General features: G+C 41.5%; 1 protein-coding gene across 1 annotated transcript in view; it reads right to left on the bottom strand.

The window, feature by feature from the left end:
• SLC17A6 (solute carrier family 17 member 6) overlaps positions 1-17940 on the bottom strand; it is a 33678-nt gene extending 15738 nt beyond the window's left edge. The window contains exons 1-3 of the mRNA XM_051622064.1: positions 17401-17940; positions 14230-14482; positions 12977-13095 (exon numbers count right to left, since the gene is read on the bottom strand). Coding sequence (XP_051478024.1) covers positions 12977-13095; positions 14230-14482; positions 17401-17486 — 458 coding nt within the window. The 5' untranslated portion in view covers positions 17487-17940. The remainder of the gene's footprint in view (positions 1-12976; positions 13096-14229; positions 14483-17400) is intronic.
• Between the last annotated feature and the right edge of the window lie 1932 nt (positions 17941-19872).

Raw genomic sequence — 19872 nt, 5'->3', positions numbered from 1 at the left:
AACCCACACCCCATTACATTTTTTATACATGTGTGTTTGTTCTCTTGATATTCCAATATCATCTTGAACCAATAGGTGTGGCCCTTATAGCACCACAGTCTTAGAGCTGCTGTGTCCTGTTGTGCATTTCTCCAGTCACACTTTGTGCAGTGGCATGGGCTTCTGGAGAAGGCTTCATACCTCCAGCACAAACACCACTAGAGCTCATGTCTCCTACAGAGTGAGCCAAGCCTTGCTGCATGGTGTCCCTTGGGTTGAGCTCAGCCTACAAAACCCATGTAGCTGTGCTGTTGAATTTTCATTCCGACATATCTGTGAATACCCATTTCATGCTGGGCACACTCCAAAACATATTTTAATGCCATGGCACAAATGCAGAGTTTTAGAGTATTGAAAGTAAACTCTGGAAAAACTACAGTATACCAAAGAGACATAGGCAGGAGAGGCCAATGACATTGCCAGCATTCTCAAGCCTGGCATTAGCAGGGAGTTAAAATGCCCTGACATGTCTTCAGCAATCCCTAGACTTGGGGGAAAATCCATTTCTGATCTGAAATCAGAACTGTATAACTATGGAGAGAAGAAAATAACCATATACAGAAGAAAAATTAATACATACTGTAGCAGTATGTCAAGGAGAGGAAAAAAAGGTAAATCTTGGTCTCGTAAGTGACCAGAATAAGCGCTGAAACAAAGAATTATGCTTTGTTTATCTGTTTCTATTTCTAGACCCAGCAGACTCCGTCCCAAAAGACAGAATCTAACATTGATCCTCGGTGTTTTACTGACATTGGCATAATATGAAGGTCATGAGCTGTGATTTGGTCCTTCTGTAATACAAGTAGTAATAACAGCAAAATCACATTTGACTAAGAGATGGAGCTGAGGAAGGAAATTACTCTGGCAATTCAGGAAAGATTCTTAGTATTCAATGAGGTTGCAGAGGGAATTCATCTGTTTGGGTTTCAAGCCAGTTGGCTCATTTTTATCTTTGGGGAAATACTGAAGAGAAAGAAATGTATGTATTTCCTTCTCTGGATTTCTCATCTCTGCATCTGCTCAGCCCCACATCTACCTTTTCCAGGCAATTCATATTCCATGCTCATTTTGCACAGAAGTGTGTTATAGATTTTGCTGCTCAGCTGGAAGAAGTGCCAGCTCCAAAAGTGAGCTGAGAACAGTGGGAGCACAGACACATGCCAAATGCTCAGTGCCAGATGGGTGACATACTGGGTTACACATATGATATCTGAAACTAAAGGGTCCTGATTGGAAGCATCTTTTTGCCCCAATGACAGGGAGTGAAAGTAAAGCTAAAATCCCTTTCACATGCGTGAGGAGTCAGTTCCTTAGATGTTTGAATCCCATCTTTTTCTATTTTTGCCATTTTTTAATATAACTGGCAAAGCCCACAATTATCCATCTCTCTTTATTCTCAGAATAAGTGGTCCAACTCTGTGAGAACAAAACTGTTATGGAAAACAAGCCTGTCTGCTCTAAAACATAAGAATTGCCTTCACTAAAGTTTATCATTAAAAAAAAATTAAAATCACAGAGTAACTCTATATGTTCAAAATAGCACCTTTTAATATTTATTTAAGGGATGAAATACTGTAGGTTTAAGTTGATTAAATATGTGCTGTAGCAATGAATGATGAATTCCCTTTCATTACATTCCAAAATAATTGATGAATAGGAAGTATTGGTCACTGACAACTACAGAACAAGATTGCAGATCTTTTAATGGATGTACACTGAGATCTATGAAACAAAAGATCATTTCACATGACTCCATGATAAACTAAAGAAGTTTTCAGTAGCTTTGTTAGAAAATTCTTTCAGCGTTATAACTAAATAGTTTTTACCTCCAAAAAGCCACTGATCATAATTTTGTGGAAGGCTTTTCTACTGAATGGGAAAGTTTGATTTTTTTTATTAGTTTTCCTAGGGAATCATGGGGAACATGTGTGGAAGCATTGCACACTGCTACAATAAATTCAACCCAAATATTACATGGTGTTTTATTCTGACTGTAAAGAGGAATCTATGGAAAATGTAGCCCATGTTCATTTCTAGGACATAAAACCTCTGCACTTGACCATTTTACTGTAATACTGATCATAATATAGAGAATATTATTTTCAGTGGGTGCAGCATCTGAATTGAACAAATACTTAATTTGTAAACAAATATAAAACGTTTTTACTAGTCCTTGTTTAGGGGAAGGTAAAAACTAAACAAGAATGAAAAAATACATTTTCCTTGCAAAGTCTTTCCAACCTAGTCAAAAGATGAGATGCAAAGTATGTCTTTTAAAAATGACATTTGTTCGGATTCAAGTTATAGAGCTGGTTATTGCCATTAGTTTTTCTTACAGAAATCACTTATGTGAAACAAGGACTTATTTTATCAAACATATATAAAAAATAAACTGGGTCATGATTATCCTTTGATGTTATTTCTTGAGCTGTGCTTGTTTGGGGAAGTCCCAGTGCAGGAGCAGCTCTGGGTGGATAAACATGTATTAACCAAAGTGGCTTTTGAGACTATTTTGTCAGCTCAAGATTTCTAAAATTCCTTGTCTTTGACTCTGCCTATTATCATTCATCTTTGACACATCTCCTCCTGCAAAAGGCCAACGACACAACATAGAATTGATTACTTTATTTTATTTATACAAGGCAGAGAATTTATTGTCTGAGAGGAACTGCAAGGCTGAATGCTGGATTGAATGCTTAATTTTTCCATTTAAACATAATGTCTAGAGAGAAACAGGACAAGAGTTAGCTGGAATGCATGCAGCAGTTTTTCAAAATCCTTCCTTCTGCAAATGCTGCTAGCAATGACAATTTGTGATCATCCTTTTAAACTGATTTTTCTCTGAGTTATGCAGTGGCTGAATACATAGAAATTTTAGATGTTTCGCTGGCAGTCAAGGCTTCCCTTCTTACATAGCATATATCTACCCATACTGGGTATGATGAGGGTCTTCTAAGACTTTGATACAGAACATGAACATTTTGAGGAACTGTATTTGCTGTGGTTTGATCTGCCATTACTGAATTTATTTATTAAATAAATAAATCCCAACATATTCACAAGTCTTTTAGCAAAATGGACCATGCAAGGTCTGGATCAAGCAGCACAGTGAAATACCAAGCAGAGACTAATTCAATATGTACCAGTAGCCTGAAGCTCTTTAGCCTTCTGCCTTCTCCAAGTCCCACTAATGCCACGGACTCATACAAGTCAAGCCAACAGCCTAAACATTTTTCAGGCTGTGCCTGCCATTGCCTGTTTTTGCTATGTCAGGGTGTATTTTGTGAAGAACTTGGGCACTGTTGGATGACAGCACCATTGCAAATTATGCTGAATGTAAAAGACTCCTGGGTCATTAAATTCTGATGTTGCTCTTACCAGCAAGTGCATTACATCATCCTTTCATAAGCAGATCAGATTCCATCTCAGAAGTAATTAGCATTGCCCTGATTATTTTGGAGGCCTTTGCAGCTTGCTACTCCCTACATCCACTAGATATCTTGTACCTATGTTATTTTATTTTAGAGGGTTTCATCTCTGCAGTTTAGCCCAACAGCAATCCTATCTTCTGTCTTTTCCATTGCTAAGCAAGCCAGGCTCCCTTCACCTCAGCTTCTTTATTCTTCATTCATTTGATCACCTTTCCAACTATCTCTCTCCTGTTAGAATTCTTCTGGGAAACCTCTCAAACCTGTGGTTTCGTTTTACAACTCATTATATCCGTACATGTCTAGATAAAACTCTGACTCATTCCTTTTAGCTCATTAGCTTTGGGCTGGCTTGCTCTTTAAATACATAATCCACCAGATTGTATTTCAAACCAAGACCATCTCATTCAAATTACCTTACTGAGTTCCAGGGCTTAGGCTGTGATTCAACTGTTTCTGTTAATTTAGAGATATATAATACAGTTATCAAAGAAATAATCTGTTTTTAACTTGAAAATGTTTTGTGGAGCTGGTTGGGAGGGTAACTGCTACGTGTTGGACTCAAAAGCTGCATCTGTACTTCTTTGTGGGGTGTTTTCTCATATATGGGCCACATGTTACAGCTGATTGTATCTGGACTGCTCAATGTAGATTCCTTTAGACCAAAGTGACTGTGACATTAGTGCTTTTATGCAACCAACATAAACAGCATTTGGTTGCATGAAACCCAGGGTACATATTGTGTTGGGGTGAAGTACCAAAGCAGGTAGGGGTGACTAAGGATGCCTGTTGGAAAGAGAGCCTAGAATTAAGTATGCCAGAAGCACACATGGGTTTTGTTTCAGAGAAAATTAGTTTGTTCCCCCCTGAAAGGGACACTGGTTGAGGCATCATACATGCAGTAGGGATTCATGAGGCTCAGGACCTGGGAGAGAGCTAGGAGCAAAGTTATTTGACAGTTTTGACAAATTTGGATGATATAATACTATAAAATATTAAGCTTCTTTATCAGCTTGGTATGAAAGCATCTGGTGTAATTTTCTGAAAACTGCATGGCACAGTTTCTACTGATACTGATTTCAAATTATTTGGACCAATGGAAGATGGAAAGCAAAAATATGTCCAAATTTCAACCATAATTCTACTTTTGTTACTTCTATCTGAAGAAGCAGGATAAAATTCTGAATTTTTAATATTTAGCCCTGAAATAACTCATCAAGAATAAATGTAGTTCCCAGAATTAAGTATCTTGAGGTTCACTACCATCCTGTATCCAAGTAGTTCCAAAAGTCCACACTGTGGACTTCTACTAGTCAGCTGAGTTTAGTACAGGTGCTTCTCTGTATGACAGCAAACAGTATTTTAGCCTGTAATGTACGAGCTTGAGGTTTCTTTGGAAGCTATACACTTGACAGCATTAGTTATATTTTACTTGCTTTCAATTTATTTAAACTTAAACTGTGCTCTTACTGACTTCTGAAAATGGTAATACATTCTGGCATTTTTTTCAGCTTCTTCTGTGAGCATCAGTGGTTCCCTCCTGGACTGCAAGCTGTGAGTACCCACTTATTTGGAATATTTAAGTTACCTGCACTGATGTTTATTAATGATGTACCTGTTATGTCACCTGATCATCACCTTTGCAATCTAAATGATCCTGATCATTTCTCCTCCTCTAGTTATCTTTTCAGTTTGTAATCATGTTGATTATCCTTCCTGGAACAACTTCTATTTATGTTTATGTATCTGAAATGGACTAAGGGAAAATGACTCCTGTATGGGGAGACACTGTTTATCTGTTCTGCAACATATATCACCATTCTGACTTTAGCATAGGCTAATTTCCTGATGGCTTTGTTGACCCCTTCACTGTAGACATTTTCAAGTGAAATGCCCACCCTGACATTTTATGGCTTCATAAATGATAGACAGAATGAAGTGGATTTTTTTCTGAATCGGGCCTTTAGTTTGCATAAAATGACATAAAGGTAACAAAGCTGAGATTATGCCATGAATATTAGAGGGGATGATGAACTCAGCTGTCCAGCAAACCAGATAGAAGAAGCTACCTTTGACATTAGAGAGGAACATGTATTCCCAAGTGCCAGTCTTGGGTTCGCTGTGCTTTGTGACAGAATCACTTAAACCTGATCCTCTTTAATAACAATCTGTGGCCAGAAGCTGTAGTATGGCAGCTTTATTTGGCTTTTTTTAAAGAAACATGATAAACCAGGTTATTTTCATTCATATGTGTGGAAGGGAGGAGGGGGATGTGTCTGTGTGCCCTTCATACTAAATCCTATTATAAGCCCTCCATGAAGCATTAATATGTAAAAGCCGACCTCCCGCCATCTAATCTGGTATAATAAGGGCTTGGATACATTATTAATTTTTGTCACACATCTGAGGCCCCCTTTTATCAACCAAAACCCCCATTCAAATCCCTTGTTGCATCATTAAATTGTGAAAACAGCTTCATCATTCATGACAGAAAAATGGAAGGACCCTGAGCCATATGGCAGAGGGAGCAGTGGTACCAGCCACTCGTAGATGTTTCCCCAGTCCCCTTCTTGCAGGGACTGGTGCTTAAAAGACCCTGCAAATGCAGAAGGGTGACAAAATCATCTTGGGGTTTTGGTGCAATATTGGCTGCTTTGCCTGGAAGATGAACCCAACAGTGGTGCCTGGGATTGGAGCCCAGTTTAATCTGCAAGATTTTGAACTGAACTTGAAAGGTGGGGTTGGCAAGAACACCTTCAGGGTTTCTGTCTTACAGTGCAAGGTCAGTTTATGCCTTCAGAAGTTGGCTCTTGTCTCACCATCTACAAATCCCCTGGCCGTGCTATGAATTATACATCAATTTGCAAAGCAGAAAGACACACAATATGTCTACCTGCTAAGAGAGTGAATAATTTATCTGGTACAACCAGCAAAATATAAAGATGTAAAGTTCTGGGAAATCTTTGGACGTATATTTCTAAACCAATCATCTGCCTTGCATTTTTGATGCTTGTCATTAAGGCTGATTTAGAGAGAAATAAACTGATTTCACTGACATGCTAGTGACACAGTTTCAGTGAAAGTCTGTGGGACTGAGGTGAGAGGCACTGACATACAGTTGTCTGAGATATCTTTCAGTTTATTCATGTAAAGAATCCTGTTGGATTACTTGCTGGGAAGAAGGATTTAGCCCTTAATAACAAGGTGAATGGCACTTTAAAAACCAAGATGAATTTGAAATGAGAGGTTGATTTATATCATTCCAATCAGGTTAGAGTGCAACAATGGTGACAAGTTCAACATAGATGAGAGATAATTGCATTATAGATAAATTTGGCATAGTTATGTAGCAAGAATTCTTAATATGAATAGTGCCAGGATTTGCTGTTTAACAGGTAATTATGTAATTATCATAGAATTATAAGGTGATTTTCTTTTTTTTTTTTTAATTTTCATTCTATTATGTTATTTGTATTTCTTTGTGTAAGAGGGGTGTAATATTTGAGTATGCACAAATCAGTTAAAATGGTCACTCAGCTTTGTTTTACCAAAAAAAATATGTGATTATTGCAGATTTATTTTTGAAACAGTACTTGGTACATACAGTCAAAATCTGCATTTCTATTTTAAATATATAACAGAGGAACGAAATTCCTGTCTTACATAATCTAACAATGATCCGCTAATTTCTGAGAATCTTGCCTGATTTACAGTAAATGCTTAAACTTTTCATTTAGGAAATCAGGGAGGAAACACTGCCACAGCATTTTGGTAATGCTTTTGATTGGGCAAGATGTTTATTACAGATTTCCAGCATGGTTTTTTAAAGAATTTTTGAAGAGTGTGTCAGAAGTTAAAATAAACCAATATTTAAATTATCCTGAGATGAGGTGGTAAAAACCAGTACAGTTTCACACCTCCCCTAGATGTGTGAGAGCACAGACAGCTGCAGCTTTGCAATAGTATTAAGGTGGAATAGGAAAGAATCAGTTTAAATAAAATTATTCTATTTCTAGATTAAAGAAAAAAAAATAATTGCATAGTTTTAAGGCCCATCTAGCCTGACATTCCCTATGGTATTAATCCTTATCTTTCACTTGATTATCCCTTATATTTAGCTTAATTATCCCTGTACTGAAAATGTTTTATAATAGCTAGAATATAACTTCTAGTATGGGAACTAAACACCCACAGATGAAGAATCTGCATGTAATTACTCTGTTTGGACCAGTGGTGACAGTCTTTATTGGTAGTATTTATGCTTTTTTAATTTATCTGGCTTTAATTTACTGATTCTTGTTGTATCTTTCTATAGAACTAAAGCACACATTTATACCCAGCATTTTTTTCCAGTGGAGCTACATGCCTACTTTGCAATCAAATCACATCCCAATGTTTTTTTTTTTAATACATCAATACACTGAATACATAGTTCTAGCTATTTCTTTCACTATCTAGAATGATAATCTTTAAAGTAATTAAATATCTCTTTAAAAAACCTCAAATTTTTCAACACTCAAATTACCCACAGCAATGAAAGGTGGGTGTCAGCAACCTAAATATACCTACTCCACTACAACCAGAAAAAGAAATATCCCATATTACACCAACTTCCTCATTTGAGCATCATGTTGGAAATTCATTATTGGTTTTTAATTCAACAAAGCTTAAAATCCCGCTCAAGTGGAACTGCTTTAGAGGGTGGTTCCCCACTCCCTGATGTTACTTTGCACTTGAGTGCTATATATATTGAACAGAACCCAGTTACCAAATGGCATTTCATTTATCATTTGATCTGGTCCTTCATTTATGCATCTTTCCAAAGTGGCTGATGGAATGTGAAGATCACAGCAGATCTTGTTTAATGACTATTCAGAAGTATCATATCTTTGAAAGGTTCGTAAACAGTTAATCATGAGTCTCCCAGTGTGATAAATATCACTAGGCCAGTTACAGGCACTTACTTGGTTGTGCAAACACAGAAAGAAGGGGTTTCATCACAGCATGTGGTGACCCACACAAATACCCCAAGTAATCTGGAGTCCTCACACAGTAGACAGGCAGATCTACATGTTCTGGGAGTGACACAGAACACCTGAGGTCTGAAGTGCTTTGTTAACTCACTCACTTAGTGAAACGCTATAAATCTCCCTGGAGGAGCTCAGAGTCAAAAAAAACTGCATCACTTTCTAGTTTGTTCTTTTTAAAGCAAAATGTTTGTAATATAGTTGTTAAGATGCTACAAAAGAATGGAATTCCTAAATGACATTTCTGAACTTCATATAAGAATATTGCATTCCTTGCCTTGCTTTAGAACATTTCAACACTTTGGCCATTGCATTCCATTTAAATAAAATTTTTAAAGGTAAGAGTTGGAAAACCACCAAACCAGAAATTTCTTTTTCTTTCTTTTAGTAAGATTTCAGTCCCTGAGAATGATGATTGTTTTTCAAAACTTGTCAAGATGAGATGAATTCTTATTAACTCTAACCCAAGTTTTATTCATGGACTAAGTAGAAATTAGATGGCATTGGAGGACTGTCAGCATTTCATCCCCTTTCTGTTCATATCACTTGACAACCCTTCTGCTAGGAGCCTCTGCATTTAAAACTGTAGTTTAAATGAATTCAGATGTGATTTATGTGTTTTTAAATGGCATTAACTCAATTCCTTCTTCCTGAAAACCCTGCTTGAGCTAATCAAAATCTGCTGTGACTTTGTGAAAAACATATCGTTGAATTCCCAAAAATCTCCAAAAGGAAGTCTCACTCTTCATTCACTTTTTGGGGAGAAAGCTTTGCTATTACTAATCAGAAAGGGTTCTAACCAGTGAACATGTATATTATTTTGTGTTTGTCTCTGGGATCTACTTGTCTGTTCTTGCCCCTGCCATCTCAGAAGCTTTGAATCATAGTCGATTTTCTCTGGATAAAGATAGTTACATAAAACTCTCTGCAGGAACCATGAATTCTTCCAATGTACTGCAGCCTGGGGAGATGGGGACTTTTTTTGGTACTGTATATACAGACTGTACATCATTCAAATGGGAGAAGTAACCCAGATTGTTTGCAAAACTAGATGTCCATGTGACAAGATGCCTTCTCTAAACTACTGGAGCCTGCTCAATACTCTCTGCTATCATCATGTTATGCTTAATTGGTAACAGGGTTAATTGTTCATTGTTCATTAAGAACTTAGCCCTGAAAAAAGGTATAAGTGTAATAGACCCTACCCTTGGGACTCTGTATTGTTCTTCCTTTGTTCCCCTAGTCTGCTGTGGATGGTTGCACAATGGTTTCATACCAGCTTCTTCCAGAGATAGATTATCCTCTGGGAGAAGTGGTCTCCAGCCTCTTGTGACAAGAGGGAATCCTATTTTCACACACAACTCAAGGGATGCAAGTTTAAAATTTCACTGCTTGCAAATGAGGGGGCACCTGAGGCCCAGTCTGTGTCTTTTGAAAAATTATATTGCCTTGCAATGTTCTGAGGGTTCCCTATTGCTACAGAGGTCAATAGAGGTTGAATATGTTCAGGAGCACTGACTTTATCACATACTAGTCCAACTTCTGTTGCCCACCTGCAAGATAAGTGCTCAGGAGGTGTTTTGTTTCTGAATGTTCTCCGGAATTTTTGAGCACAGCTTTGTTTGACCTTGTTGGTACTACAGCAGAGTAAATAAACCTCTTTAAATTAAGCATTTTTGCAGTGTTAGGCTGAAAATACTCTACAGCAGAAAATTCTCAGTTATGCAACATGAGGTAAATTGAGACCCAAGTTACCAAGTGCAAATTTCTGAGAAACTCCGTTTATTACTTATAAATCTGTAAATCACTGAATCCCATCTGTCAGAAATAATGGGGAGCTATGCATGATCAGAGCAGTGGGTCAAGGCAAAACAGGATAACCAGGCAGCAGCAGCAGCCTTGAGTTCTACAAAGATCTCGGTAAAATGCTACCCATTGACAGACTCAGTTGAAGAAAATGTTAGAGAGTTCAGAGCTCAGGGTTACTAATTCTTGATTGGCACTAAGCATTTCAAAACAGTGGCAGAATCAAAATAAAGGGTTTCAACCCAGCTCAGAACTCCAACAGAAGGCAAATGACTGTGTAGATCACAGGTTTAATTACTGCTTTGTGTGTGCAAAGGTTTTCTTTCTGCCAGGGGAGGGTAATTTTGTCCATGTGTTACACCTTAGAGAAACCTTCAAATTATGTCAACCAAATCTCTATAGTTGGTTGCTAGAGTGAAGCTTAATGTCAAGCACACTCAGTGCTATACACTCAGCAACTCCCTGTCAATAACAAATTAAGATCCCAGAGCACACCTTAAGGATCCTCCCAGTTTCCTTCTTAGCATCTGTAGTTTATCATCCCTGCTATCTTTTCCATGTATTCATTACCTTCTTTCTGTCTAGGGAATTAATCTCTTAAAAATCTCCTGTTTTCCTGAGCTCAAGACTGAGTTTCTCACGGATCTTGAACATGATGATGCTATTCTAGAGTCTATTATTTTTTATGTAGAGTACATCTGAATCCTGGTTTTCTGTATAAATTCAGACATGCTCTGAATGCAAAGGAAACCACTGATATTCGGTGAGGTTTGTAAAAACCAAACAAAACAGTTACTTGACAACAGTGTGAAGGTACCAGTTGTGGCTTTTGCATGAGACACATAAATCAGCAGAGACTTTGGTAGTAGCTCATAGTCTATGAGGTGCTGTCAACCTCTAGGCCTGCATGGTCACTTATCTCATGCAGTTTCTTGGCAGGGATATGGACATCAGGACTTGCACCCCATTTCATCCTGTTCACTTCTAGTTGAATGTGTAGATGTCAAAACCTCTTTGTGGCATTCAGAAACTAACTGGTATTTTCACCTCCTCAGTACCTTATTATTATTATTCCAACCACTACATCTAACCACACAGCACTCTATTCTCTGCCTTTTTGGTCTACAAACTAAATAAAAATCACAGCCACTACCCATAGTTTACTATTTGTAGTTACTGCCATATATGTTGTAACTAATTCCTTAATTAAGGATGTGATCTACATAGCCTCGTGTTGGAGTTGTCTCTGAGGCTTTCACAATAGTAATAACAAACCACTAGTCTGTGAAAACTGCTGAGTTAAAATACACCCAGGTTCCTAGCTGGAAATAATCTTCATTTACTGTTATAGACGTGAATGTTTGCGAAGGGGGGGGGGGGAAACTGATTCACAGATGGCAGGTTGTGTGTTTCTACTACTGAGTTTTCCTGGGAATGTCCCTGCCATTGTCTTGCAAATCTTTGTACTTGAACCACTTTCAATCTGGTTAACTCCAATTAATCCTGAGGAGTTACAGACTTCGTAAAGAGCAAAAATACTCGGAAGAAGAAAAGGAAAAGAATCCTTTAACTGGCTGTTAATTGTTATTTGAAATGGTCTTTTACATTTCTTAACCATTAGCAGAAAGATGGCCCTTGTAAACAGGCAGGCAATGGGTACCTCAGTTTAATAAGGTTGTGTTTTGTTTCATTTGCTTTAAAATGAGGGATGTTTGGGTTATCTCAGTTACAGAACATCTCACCAGTAATAAATACTAATTATTTTTAATGTAGGTCTCTGCCTTAAAGGTATTTACCTTGGAGAGTGCATTTTTGCCGTAGCTCCCTTCTCTTTCCTCCCCCTGTTTCTCAAACAAACACCCGCTAGGAAAAGTATCTCTGCCTCTCCAGGCCTACTTTTGATGTTGCACACTCCTGAGAAGAGTTAAAGGTATATATTGCTTGTTTTATTAGCCATTTGCACCTAATTCGTTATCCTTTTGAAGAGTGGCACTAGGACCTTGGCTACTTCTGCTTGCGATGAGCCTATGGCATTAAGCGGGGATGTGAAAGCCTCATGTGTCTTGAATACTCAGTGGATCTAATTAACAGGTAGAATCGCACCCAGGGTGCTTGAAAAATTGCCAGACACCATAGAAACCAGTCCTTAAGTCCCTGCACCATCTGCACTTCCTTTTCATTGTGAAAGTCGCATTGAAACATGTTTTTTCGACCATTCTAAATTCATTTGTGCGTTAATGGAAAATTCCTGCTGATGCTTTTTCCTTTTCATTAAAACAAAAATCATAAAATCCTTTCGTCCAATGATGGAAAAATAAAATAAATCACAAGCTTGAATGAAATAATGAATTTGCTTTCGAATAGGGGTTGCTTGAATATCATTGCCACAACCTCCTTAAATGACTTTTTAAAGGAGTGAGAAACCAACACGAGATAACCCCCGCAAAACCAGCAGGTAGGCTGAAGAGGGGTGATCAGTGCACCATCACACCCGCGTTTCCAGATGTCATGCAAGTGTTTCTTTCTTATTTAACGCCACTGCCTTTGTACCGGGGGCGGGTTTGCTGCAGGGGAGCCCCGGCTGCGGGGGGCCCGTGGCTGCGGCCCCTCCCGCCACCACCCCCCGCTCCCCCGCTGCCTTGCACAGGACCCAGGGGTTGTTTGGGCCACCGTTACCTGTTCGCTGCCAGCCGAGACGAGATATACCCGCCGGGGATCTGGGTGATTATGTATCCCCAGAAAAAAGAGCCGTGGATCATGCCGACTGTTTCAGGATCCCAATTGAACTTCGCTTTCTTCCAACGCAAGGGACCGGAAGAGAAGGAGAGAAAGAGAAGAGGAAGGCTGTAATCGTGCCAAATTAAAGCATTCACCCTCAGTAGCTTCATACCGGGGAGTCGAGGGGGGCTTCTAACGCCGGCGCGGTGGCACTTGGCGGCTGGGGAACAGGGACAAGGACACAGGGCGCCGGGCGCCCGGAGCCGCTCGCTCCGCCTGAGCCCGGCGCAGCTGCCCGCCGCATCAGTACGCAGCAAAACAAATTCGGTAACAGCAACAAATACTGTGGGGCACTGGAGGGGCAGGATGGCTCCGGAGCACTCAGAGCCCCGCGTGCTCTGAGCCGCTCGGCCGGGCGGGGACCGCGGAGCCAGGCCGGGACAACGCGGCCCCCGGGAGCCGCGGGGACCAAGGGGACCTCCCGGCTGCTTCTGCCCCGCCTCGGGGCCGTCTCTCCTGGGCTTCGGAATACAATCCTGTGCTATCGGGGGGCGAAGGCGTCGCCTGCCCTCACTGCCCGCACGGCCCTGGCTGTAAGCACCTGCCTCTTCCCTGTGTAAGGACTAAGCTACAGGGCTTTGTCTCCGAATTTGTGTATTTAGCACTCATCAGTATTTAGCTTTCACCTCTTTCTCACTGCACCATCACCCGCTTTAAAACGGGTCTTATAATTTCACTCTTGTTATCAACGCAAATTATTTTATCCTGGTGTTTTCGAACATTCCTGCACAACCTTCCTGTCTCCGTTACAGGGCGGTGCATCCTCTGGCAGTCTCTTATTCGATGCTCTCCTTCCCCCAGCTCCTACATTTACTTTACCAGATATCAGCGTTTTTCAAGACTGTGTGCAAAGGGAGAAAAAAAAAAAAAAAAAAAAAAAAATCTCCCCCAAATTAACACCGCCAAATGGCTTTAGGCTGGGAACCGGAAAAAAAAATAGGAATAATTGGTATAAATGTTTTCTCCTTCAGTGACTGGGTTTCCGTGGGGGGCCGGGTAGGGGGAGGGGACCGCCCGCCCCGGGCCGAGGAGCATCGCGGGCTGGAGAGGGGGGAGAAGCTGAAGAACTGTCCGCTAAAGCCTGCGCTAAAGGTGCTTGACCTGGGAACTGTACTAGGAGGACACGGAATTTACGAGGGAAAGGTTCCCACCTCTTTAATAATTTTTCCTCCTCGGTGTATGGTGCTGTTATTGACCATATCCACTATGGCCACTCCCAAATTACATCGAATCCCGAAGGAAATGCAGAATCCTAGTCCACTCATGATGGCAATGATGTACCTCCGGGGCAGCCCGAAGCAGGTACAGTCGCAAAGCGGGGCTTTCTTCTCGGGCACTTCCATGGGCTTCCCATCTTCTGTCAGCTCGATGGTGTCCCCGGGCTTCTGCCTCTTCTCTAGGACTCTGCCCGACACAAGAAGGGAAAGTCAAGCCCCGTCCGCCTAAACGCACAGTCCCTCCGGGTAGCTGAAGGCTTAAGTTCACCGCTCCCCCCTCCCCTTTGGCTCGGTTTGGATTATTTTGAGAATTTATTCCTTGTTTTCCGTTCACCTTCATCTGTTCTTTAGCAATGACCTGTGGGAGTCACGATTAGTCATCCCCAACTCCCCCCGCCACCCCGCCGCAGAAGCCCAGGGAGGAGCTCCAGCTGAGAATTGCTCATCTATCATTAAAGACTTCTGCTTAAATATGTAGGATGCTTTAAGAAGACATCATCTGTAACCACTGCAGAGGCGCCATGTTGAGTAGCCCAAGAGGCATAGGATGGAAACCGAAACAGTCTTTCGGAGAAGGTTTTATTCCCTCCTTTCCTGCATTAGAAATACTAGAGGGGATGATCTTGGTGTGCATCTCGCTTCTGGTCTGGGAACAATAGAAATGTTGACAGAAGGGGAAGTGGGGCGATATTGCTACTTATTTTAGATTTGCAAAATGGCTGTCACATGCAGTGGAAGCAAACACGACCGTCTTTACAACTGGCAGTTCCGGAGAAGTCTTTCCAAAAGATCTCACCTGCTCAGCTACAGGATGGGAGCATGTGATCACTTAGCACGTTTTTAACCTTCCTAGATAGGCTTTAAGCTCGATCTCATTGCCCCAAGTCCCCTGTTTTTACATGAGAACCCTCTCTCCCAGAAAACAATGTGCAGGAACCTGAAAGGCAATGGTTATTTGCAGCCGTGTAGAATCAACAGAAAAATACCGACCCCCTCTCCCCTTCGCCGTCCACGAGAAGTGACCTACAACGTTTCGTTTTATTTCTTCTTTGCTGGAAAAGCTTTAAAAATGCCGTGTCGGTAGTAAGAAAAACCGAGTTTCTCGAACAAGTGTCCGATGCTGAGGCTCTTAATTTTCTTTTTAGTCACTGAGATATTTAAAAGACAGAGAAAATAACCGCTTCCATCCTACCTCCATCGTCTTGAGGATCGAATATGTGACCATTACTTGGCACTCTGGACTCTCCTGCCGCTGCCCTCATCCCTGCTCTAGAACTGTTTTCTTAAGTCAGAAATTCTCCTCAGAGGAGCATCTCTTTGAAGTTAACTCATCCGGCTAATGGGGCAGTAACAATTAGCAGAATAAGGCTCAAAAGTTTCTCCGTGTTTTGGAAAAAATGCAGGGATTTTCTCCGACAGTTGCTCCGTTAAAATCCTCCCGATTTTTCTTTGCTGAGAGAATTATTTCCACCCTTAAAGACCGCAGCATTAAGAAATGGCTTAAAGCTGTGAATAAAATAAACCACCATGTTTTTATATTAAAAAATTCGTTCGTGAGAATAAAGAATTATGTAGATGTGTCTTCTCCCTGAATGAGCTTCTTCTCTTCGGGAAGACACTGAGGTATAAGGAACAGGAAAGCTATTGTAATTCTGAGAGTCGAAAATAATATAGTTCAGTCCCGTGCATTGAAAATTTGGATTTGTTAATCACAGAGGCAGTTCAAACGGAGTTTTGCAGGGAAATACAAACACTGTTTCGCTATTATTCACTGTGTGACTATATAAAAAGCATGACCGTTTTATTTATATGTTGTACAGGGCGAAAGAGAGGTTTGTTTTCTGAATTATTTTTAAGCAGTTGCTCTGGATTGTTAGTATTTCTTTTTTTTTCACTATTGAAAATCACTTGACTAGGACCAAAAACTGTAGGATATTCACTGCATTGCTGATAGCTTTGGTTTTGCTCCTGGCTTTTCCAAATTGTGCTTTGCCTACTGAAATGGAAATCTTAATTTTGTCTTTACGACTTCACTGATATGTCCCCTTCCCTGAAAATGGCAGCAGAAGTTACGACTCCATTGATATGTCCCCTTCCCTGAAAATGGCAGCAGAAGTTGTGACTCATGCTGTGGAACAGCCTTGTGCCTGTGCCCAACACTGCCGCATAGGTATGGAAAAGACTTTTACGTGACCTACCCTGGGCAGCTAAATCCTCAGTTACCTTTAGTCTGTAACTCGAAAAACAAACAAACAAAAAGAAACCAAAACAAAATTCAGGGTGGTTTCCAGCAGAGGGGACAATCGAAAATACATTGGAATTTCACAGACGTCCTGGAGGTCACTGAAGTCGCCAGATTGGATGGAGCACGACGTGTCAACTTTAGTGCATGCACTTTTTAGGTATGCGAGAATTTGGCTTGTTTATCTGTGTGTACAGGGCTCTAAGAGGGTAGAAATGTTCTCTACACACAGAAACACGCTGTTCAGTGATGCTGTTGAGTTTAGCAATTGCAGTTGTGTGTTACCTATAAGACAAGCGGATGCTTCTCAATGCAGGCAGATAAATAATTAAACACATCCCTCTATATGTTTCAGCTTCAGGAGAGAAAAAAAAATAAATCGTTCAGATATCAATTATTTATACTTCTCCATATTTGTCTTCCTCTAACGACGGATTACACAAGGGACAAGACTAATCGAAACCAGGAAAGATTATTATTATTATTATTTAATGATTGGTAAAGGCAAAGGGAAAAATCTGTGTCTGCATTGCAAAATTAACACAACAAAAATACAGGAAGCTGCTCTTTCTTGATTATGATTTCAAGATGGGATCCTGGTTTTGTGGGAGAAAGATGGGGTAATCTTTCACGACACATTGACTGACACTGTCTACGAATCAGATAGAGAAGTTACGAAGGTGCCATATTGAGAGGCTCCAGCACTAGTTTCCAGGATCCAGATTATATCAGCAGTATCTCAACAGCTCCCAGCCCCTCCGCCGCCAGCCTCCCCCAAGCATTCGACCTCCCTTCAGCAGCTGGCGGTTGAAAGCTTCAAATTATATCTAGGAAGCAGAGTCTGTAAGAGATGGCAGTCTTACCTGTAGAGTTGACCAAGCGATTTTCCAGCAAAATTCTTCAATCCCTCTTTACCAGGGGTCAAAATCCTTTGTTTTACCGACTCCATTCCTGCAGGGGTGCTCGCTGGATTCTGCTCTGCTTTGGATAGGGCACTGCTACGAGCAACGATGGTTCATAGTGGTTTAATCTCTTAACTTTCCCCCCTCATTAAATGGCTATGAGTGCACCTCCGGGTAAAGGGAGAGTGAGGGAAGGCGTGCGCGCCTGTGTGTGTGTGAGAGAGGGAGAGACGGCGTGCGGAGCCGGGGGGGGAGAGGGCGCGGGAGCGCGCCTGTGTGCGGCAGCGAGCGGGGAGTCTGAGGGCGCTGCAGGCAGCCCCCGGGTTTCCCAGCAGCGCGGAGTTGCCAGGCACGGTCAGAAAGTCTTCTCGGCCTTGCAGGGTTCAGTGGTGACGGGTGGAGGCAGTGCCATGCCCGGCTGGGAGGGGACGGAGATCCCTTTGCGGGAGCGTTTCAAAGCAATCTCGGTTTGACGCTGGCGGTGTCCCCGGCTGTAGAGCTGCCAGGGGAGGGGTGCGATTGGCCGCCCTAGGCAGACAGCTGCGAAGTCCCCGCGCCCCGGAGCCGTTGCCTGAATTCCTGGGGCGGCGAGTAGCCCTGGCGCGTCCGCGCTGTCCCCGCCCGCCCCCGCACCAGCGCTGCTTCTAGCGCGGCCGCGCAAGTCTCGCCCCGAGGCGGCGACGGAGGCGAGCGGCAGCCTCAGGGCGCCTCTCCTCGTTCAGCACCGCGGACAGCGCCGCGACCCTTCAGCACCGCGGACAGCGCCGCGCCCACTCCGCCCGCGCGGGGCGAGCTGCCCCCGCCCGCGGCAGCGGGAAGGGCGCCGGGCAAGGCGGGGGTCTTGGGGGCCACGGTCGCCCCTTTCTTCCCGGGCAGCTCTAGGCCGGGCGCAGCACCGCACCGCGGGGTTGGCCGCACGTCGGGGCGAGTGTCGCTGACCCATTTGTGCTGTCCGTGAGGAGAAAGGACGTGGCCTTTGTGCAGCCGGTGGCACTTCTGGGGAAACAGGGCATTAACTGCAAATAATGCCTCTCATGCTATAAATAGAGAACATCTATTCTGAAGGTACATTTATCTCTTCATCCACGTTTACTCTCACAGCTTCTATCCTATTAGACAACCATTAGCAGGCCAACATAGCATTTAGACTTGAGTTGTGGTTCTTACAGCACTGGAATGGGCTGGACACATTCTGAACAGAATTCCTTTTCTTTCCAGAATTCAGCAGTAATTTTCTGACTTTAAAAACTTTGAAGCAGATTGAAGATGCAAAAGTTAGTATTTCTTTCTAAATCATAACTATTGTATTTCTCTTAGGCTTCGTGTTAATCTTGATGATTATGTGTATTTGCTAATTAATATAAATAATAAATGTGTAAATGTTGCTCTAAACAAATTCTTCTAAAAATATTAAGCCTAGTTGGTGACAAAATGTAAACAGTGTCTTTTGGAAGTAAAATTCCCTGATGAAAACGTGTGTTGTAGCTCTAATATCCTAAAAGCAACTCCTTAGATTTAGAGAAGTATTTTTTACTGATGTTGCCCTCTGGTGGAGGGTGAATGAAGTTTTACAGCAGCAAAGCTTGTTTATACAAGAAAGACCAAGTATTTTAATATTGAAATTTCCGTGATGACTAATCCACATAGATTAGTCCAGTATTTATTTTCAAACTTGTTAAAGAACTCCAAAGTAGAGTAGAAAATACATTAAAAATGTATGTAATGGAAATGTTGCTGATTAGCATTATAACACAAATGCTGATTTCTAAATGCTGGTGGGCACTGGATATGGTTTTCAGCATTGTTTTCAGTCCAGCACCTTCATGACCGTTAGGCTGCCAAAAGGATTTTTCCCTGTACATGCCAAGCTGCACAGTTATATAAGCAAATCTTCCTGGTGTTCCACAGCTCCAGTGTGCCATTGCAGATGCTGAGAGGAAACCTGGATGAATAGATTTTTTTTTATTATTTTTTTTTTCTGAGGGGCAACAGGAACAGGAAATTGTTTGGCAATGATGAAGTGGGATTGGATTCCGTAACACAAGCCTTTTGGAAAAAGGGTTGAGCGCTTTTCTAAGCTGGAATTTGAGACTCTAAAGTCTGTGGGGCAAAGGTGCTTTGTTCATTTGCACACTGTGCACAAGCGGTTCTGGCCCTTTTTTTTAGAAAGCTCAGCACTGGCATGTTTTTGGTGCTACAGCTACTAAGTAGCAGCAATAATTATTAGTAAAATTTAATAAGGAAGTGATGACTGATTTGGGAAAGATCAGCAATTTATCCTGTCATGCAAATAATAATTTAAAGGCCGGATGAGATGGGTATAGATGCTTACTAGAGAATAATTAGTTAGTCTGTTATTGGACAAAATATGCAAAATAGAAAACAGCCCTGGGGTAATAAAATGCTATAGTGACTGAGCTGCTGCTGGAGCCA

This window comes from Apus apus, chromosome 5, assembly GCF_020740795.1.
Source record: "Apus apus isolate bApuApu2 chromosome 5, bApuApu2.pri.cur, whole genome shotgun sequence".
Taxonomy (NCBI): domain Eukaryota; kingdom Metazoa; phylum Chordata; class Aves; order Apodiformes; family Apodidae; genus Apus; species Apus apus.
The sequence above is the reverse complement of the archived record's forward strand: the minus strand, read 5'-3'. Positions and strand labels throughout refer to the sequence as shown.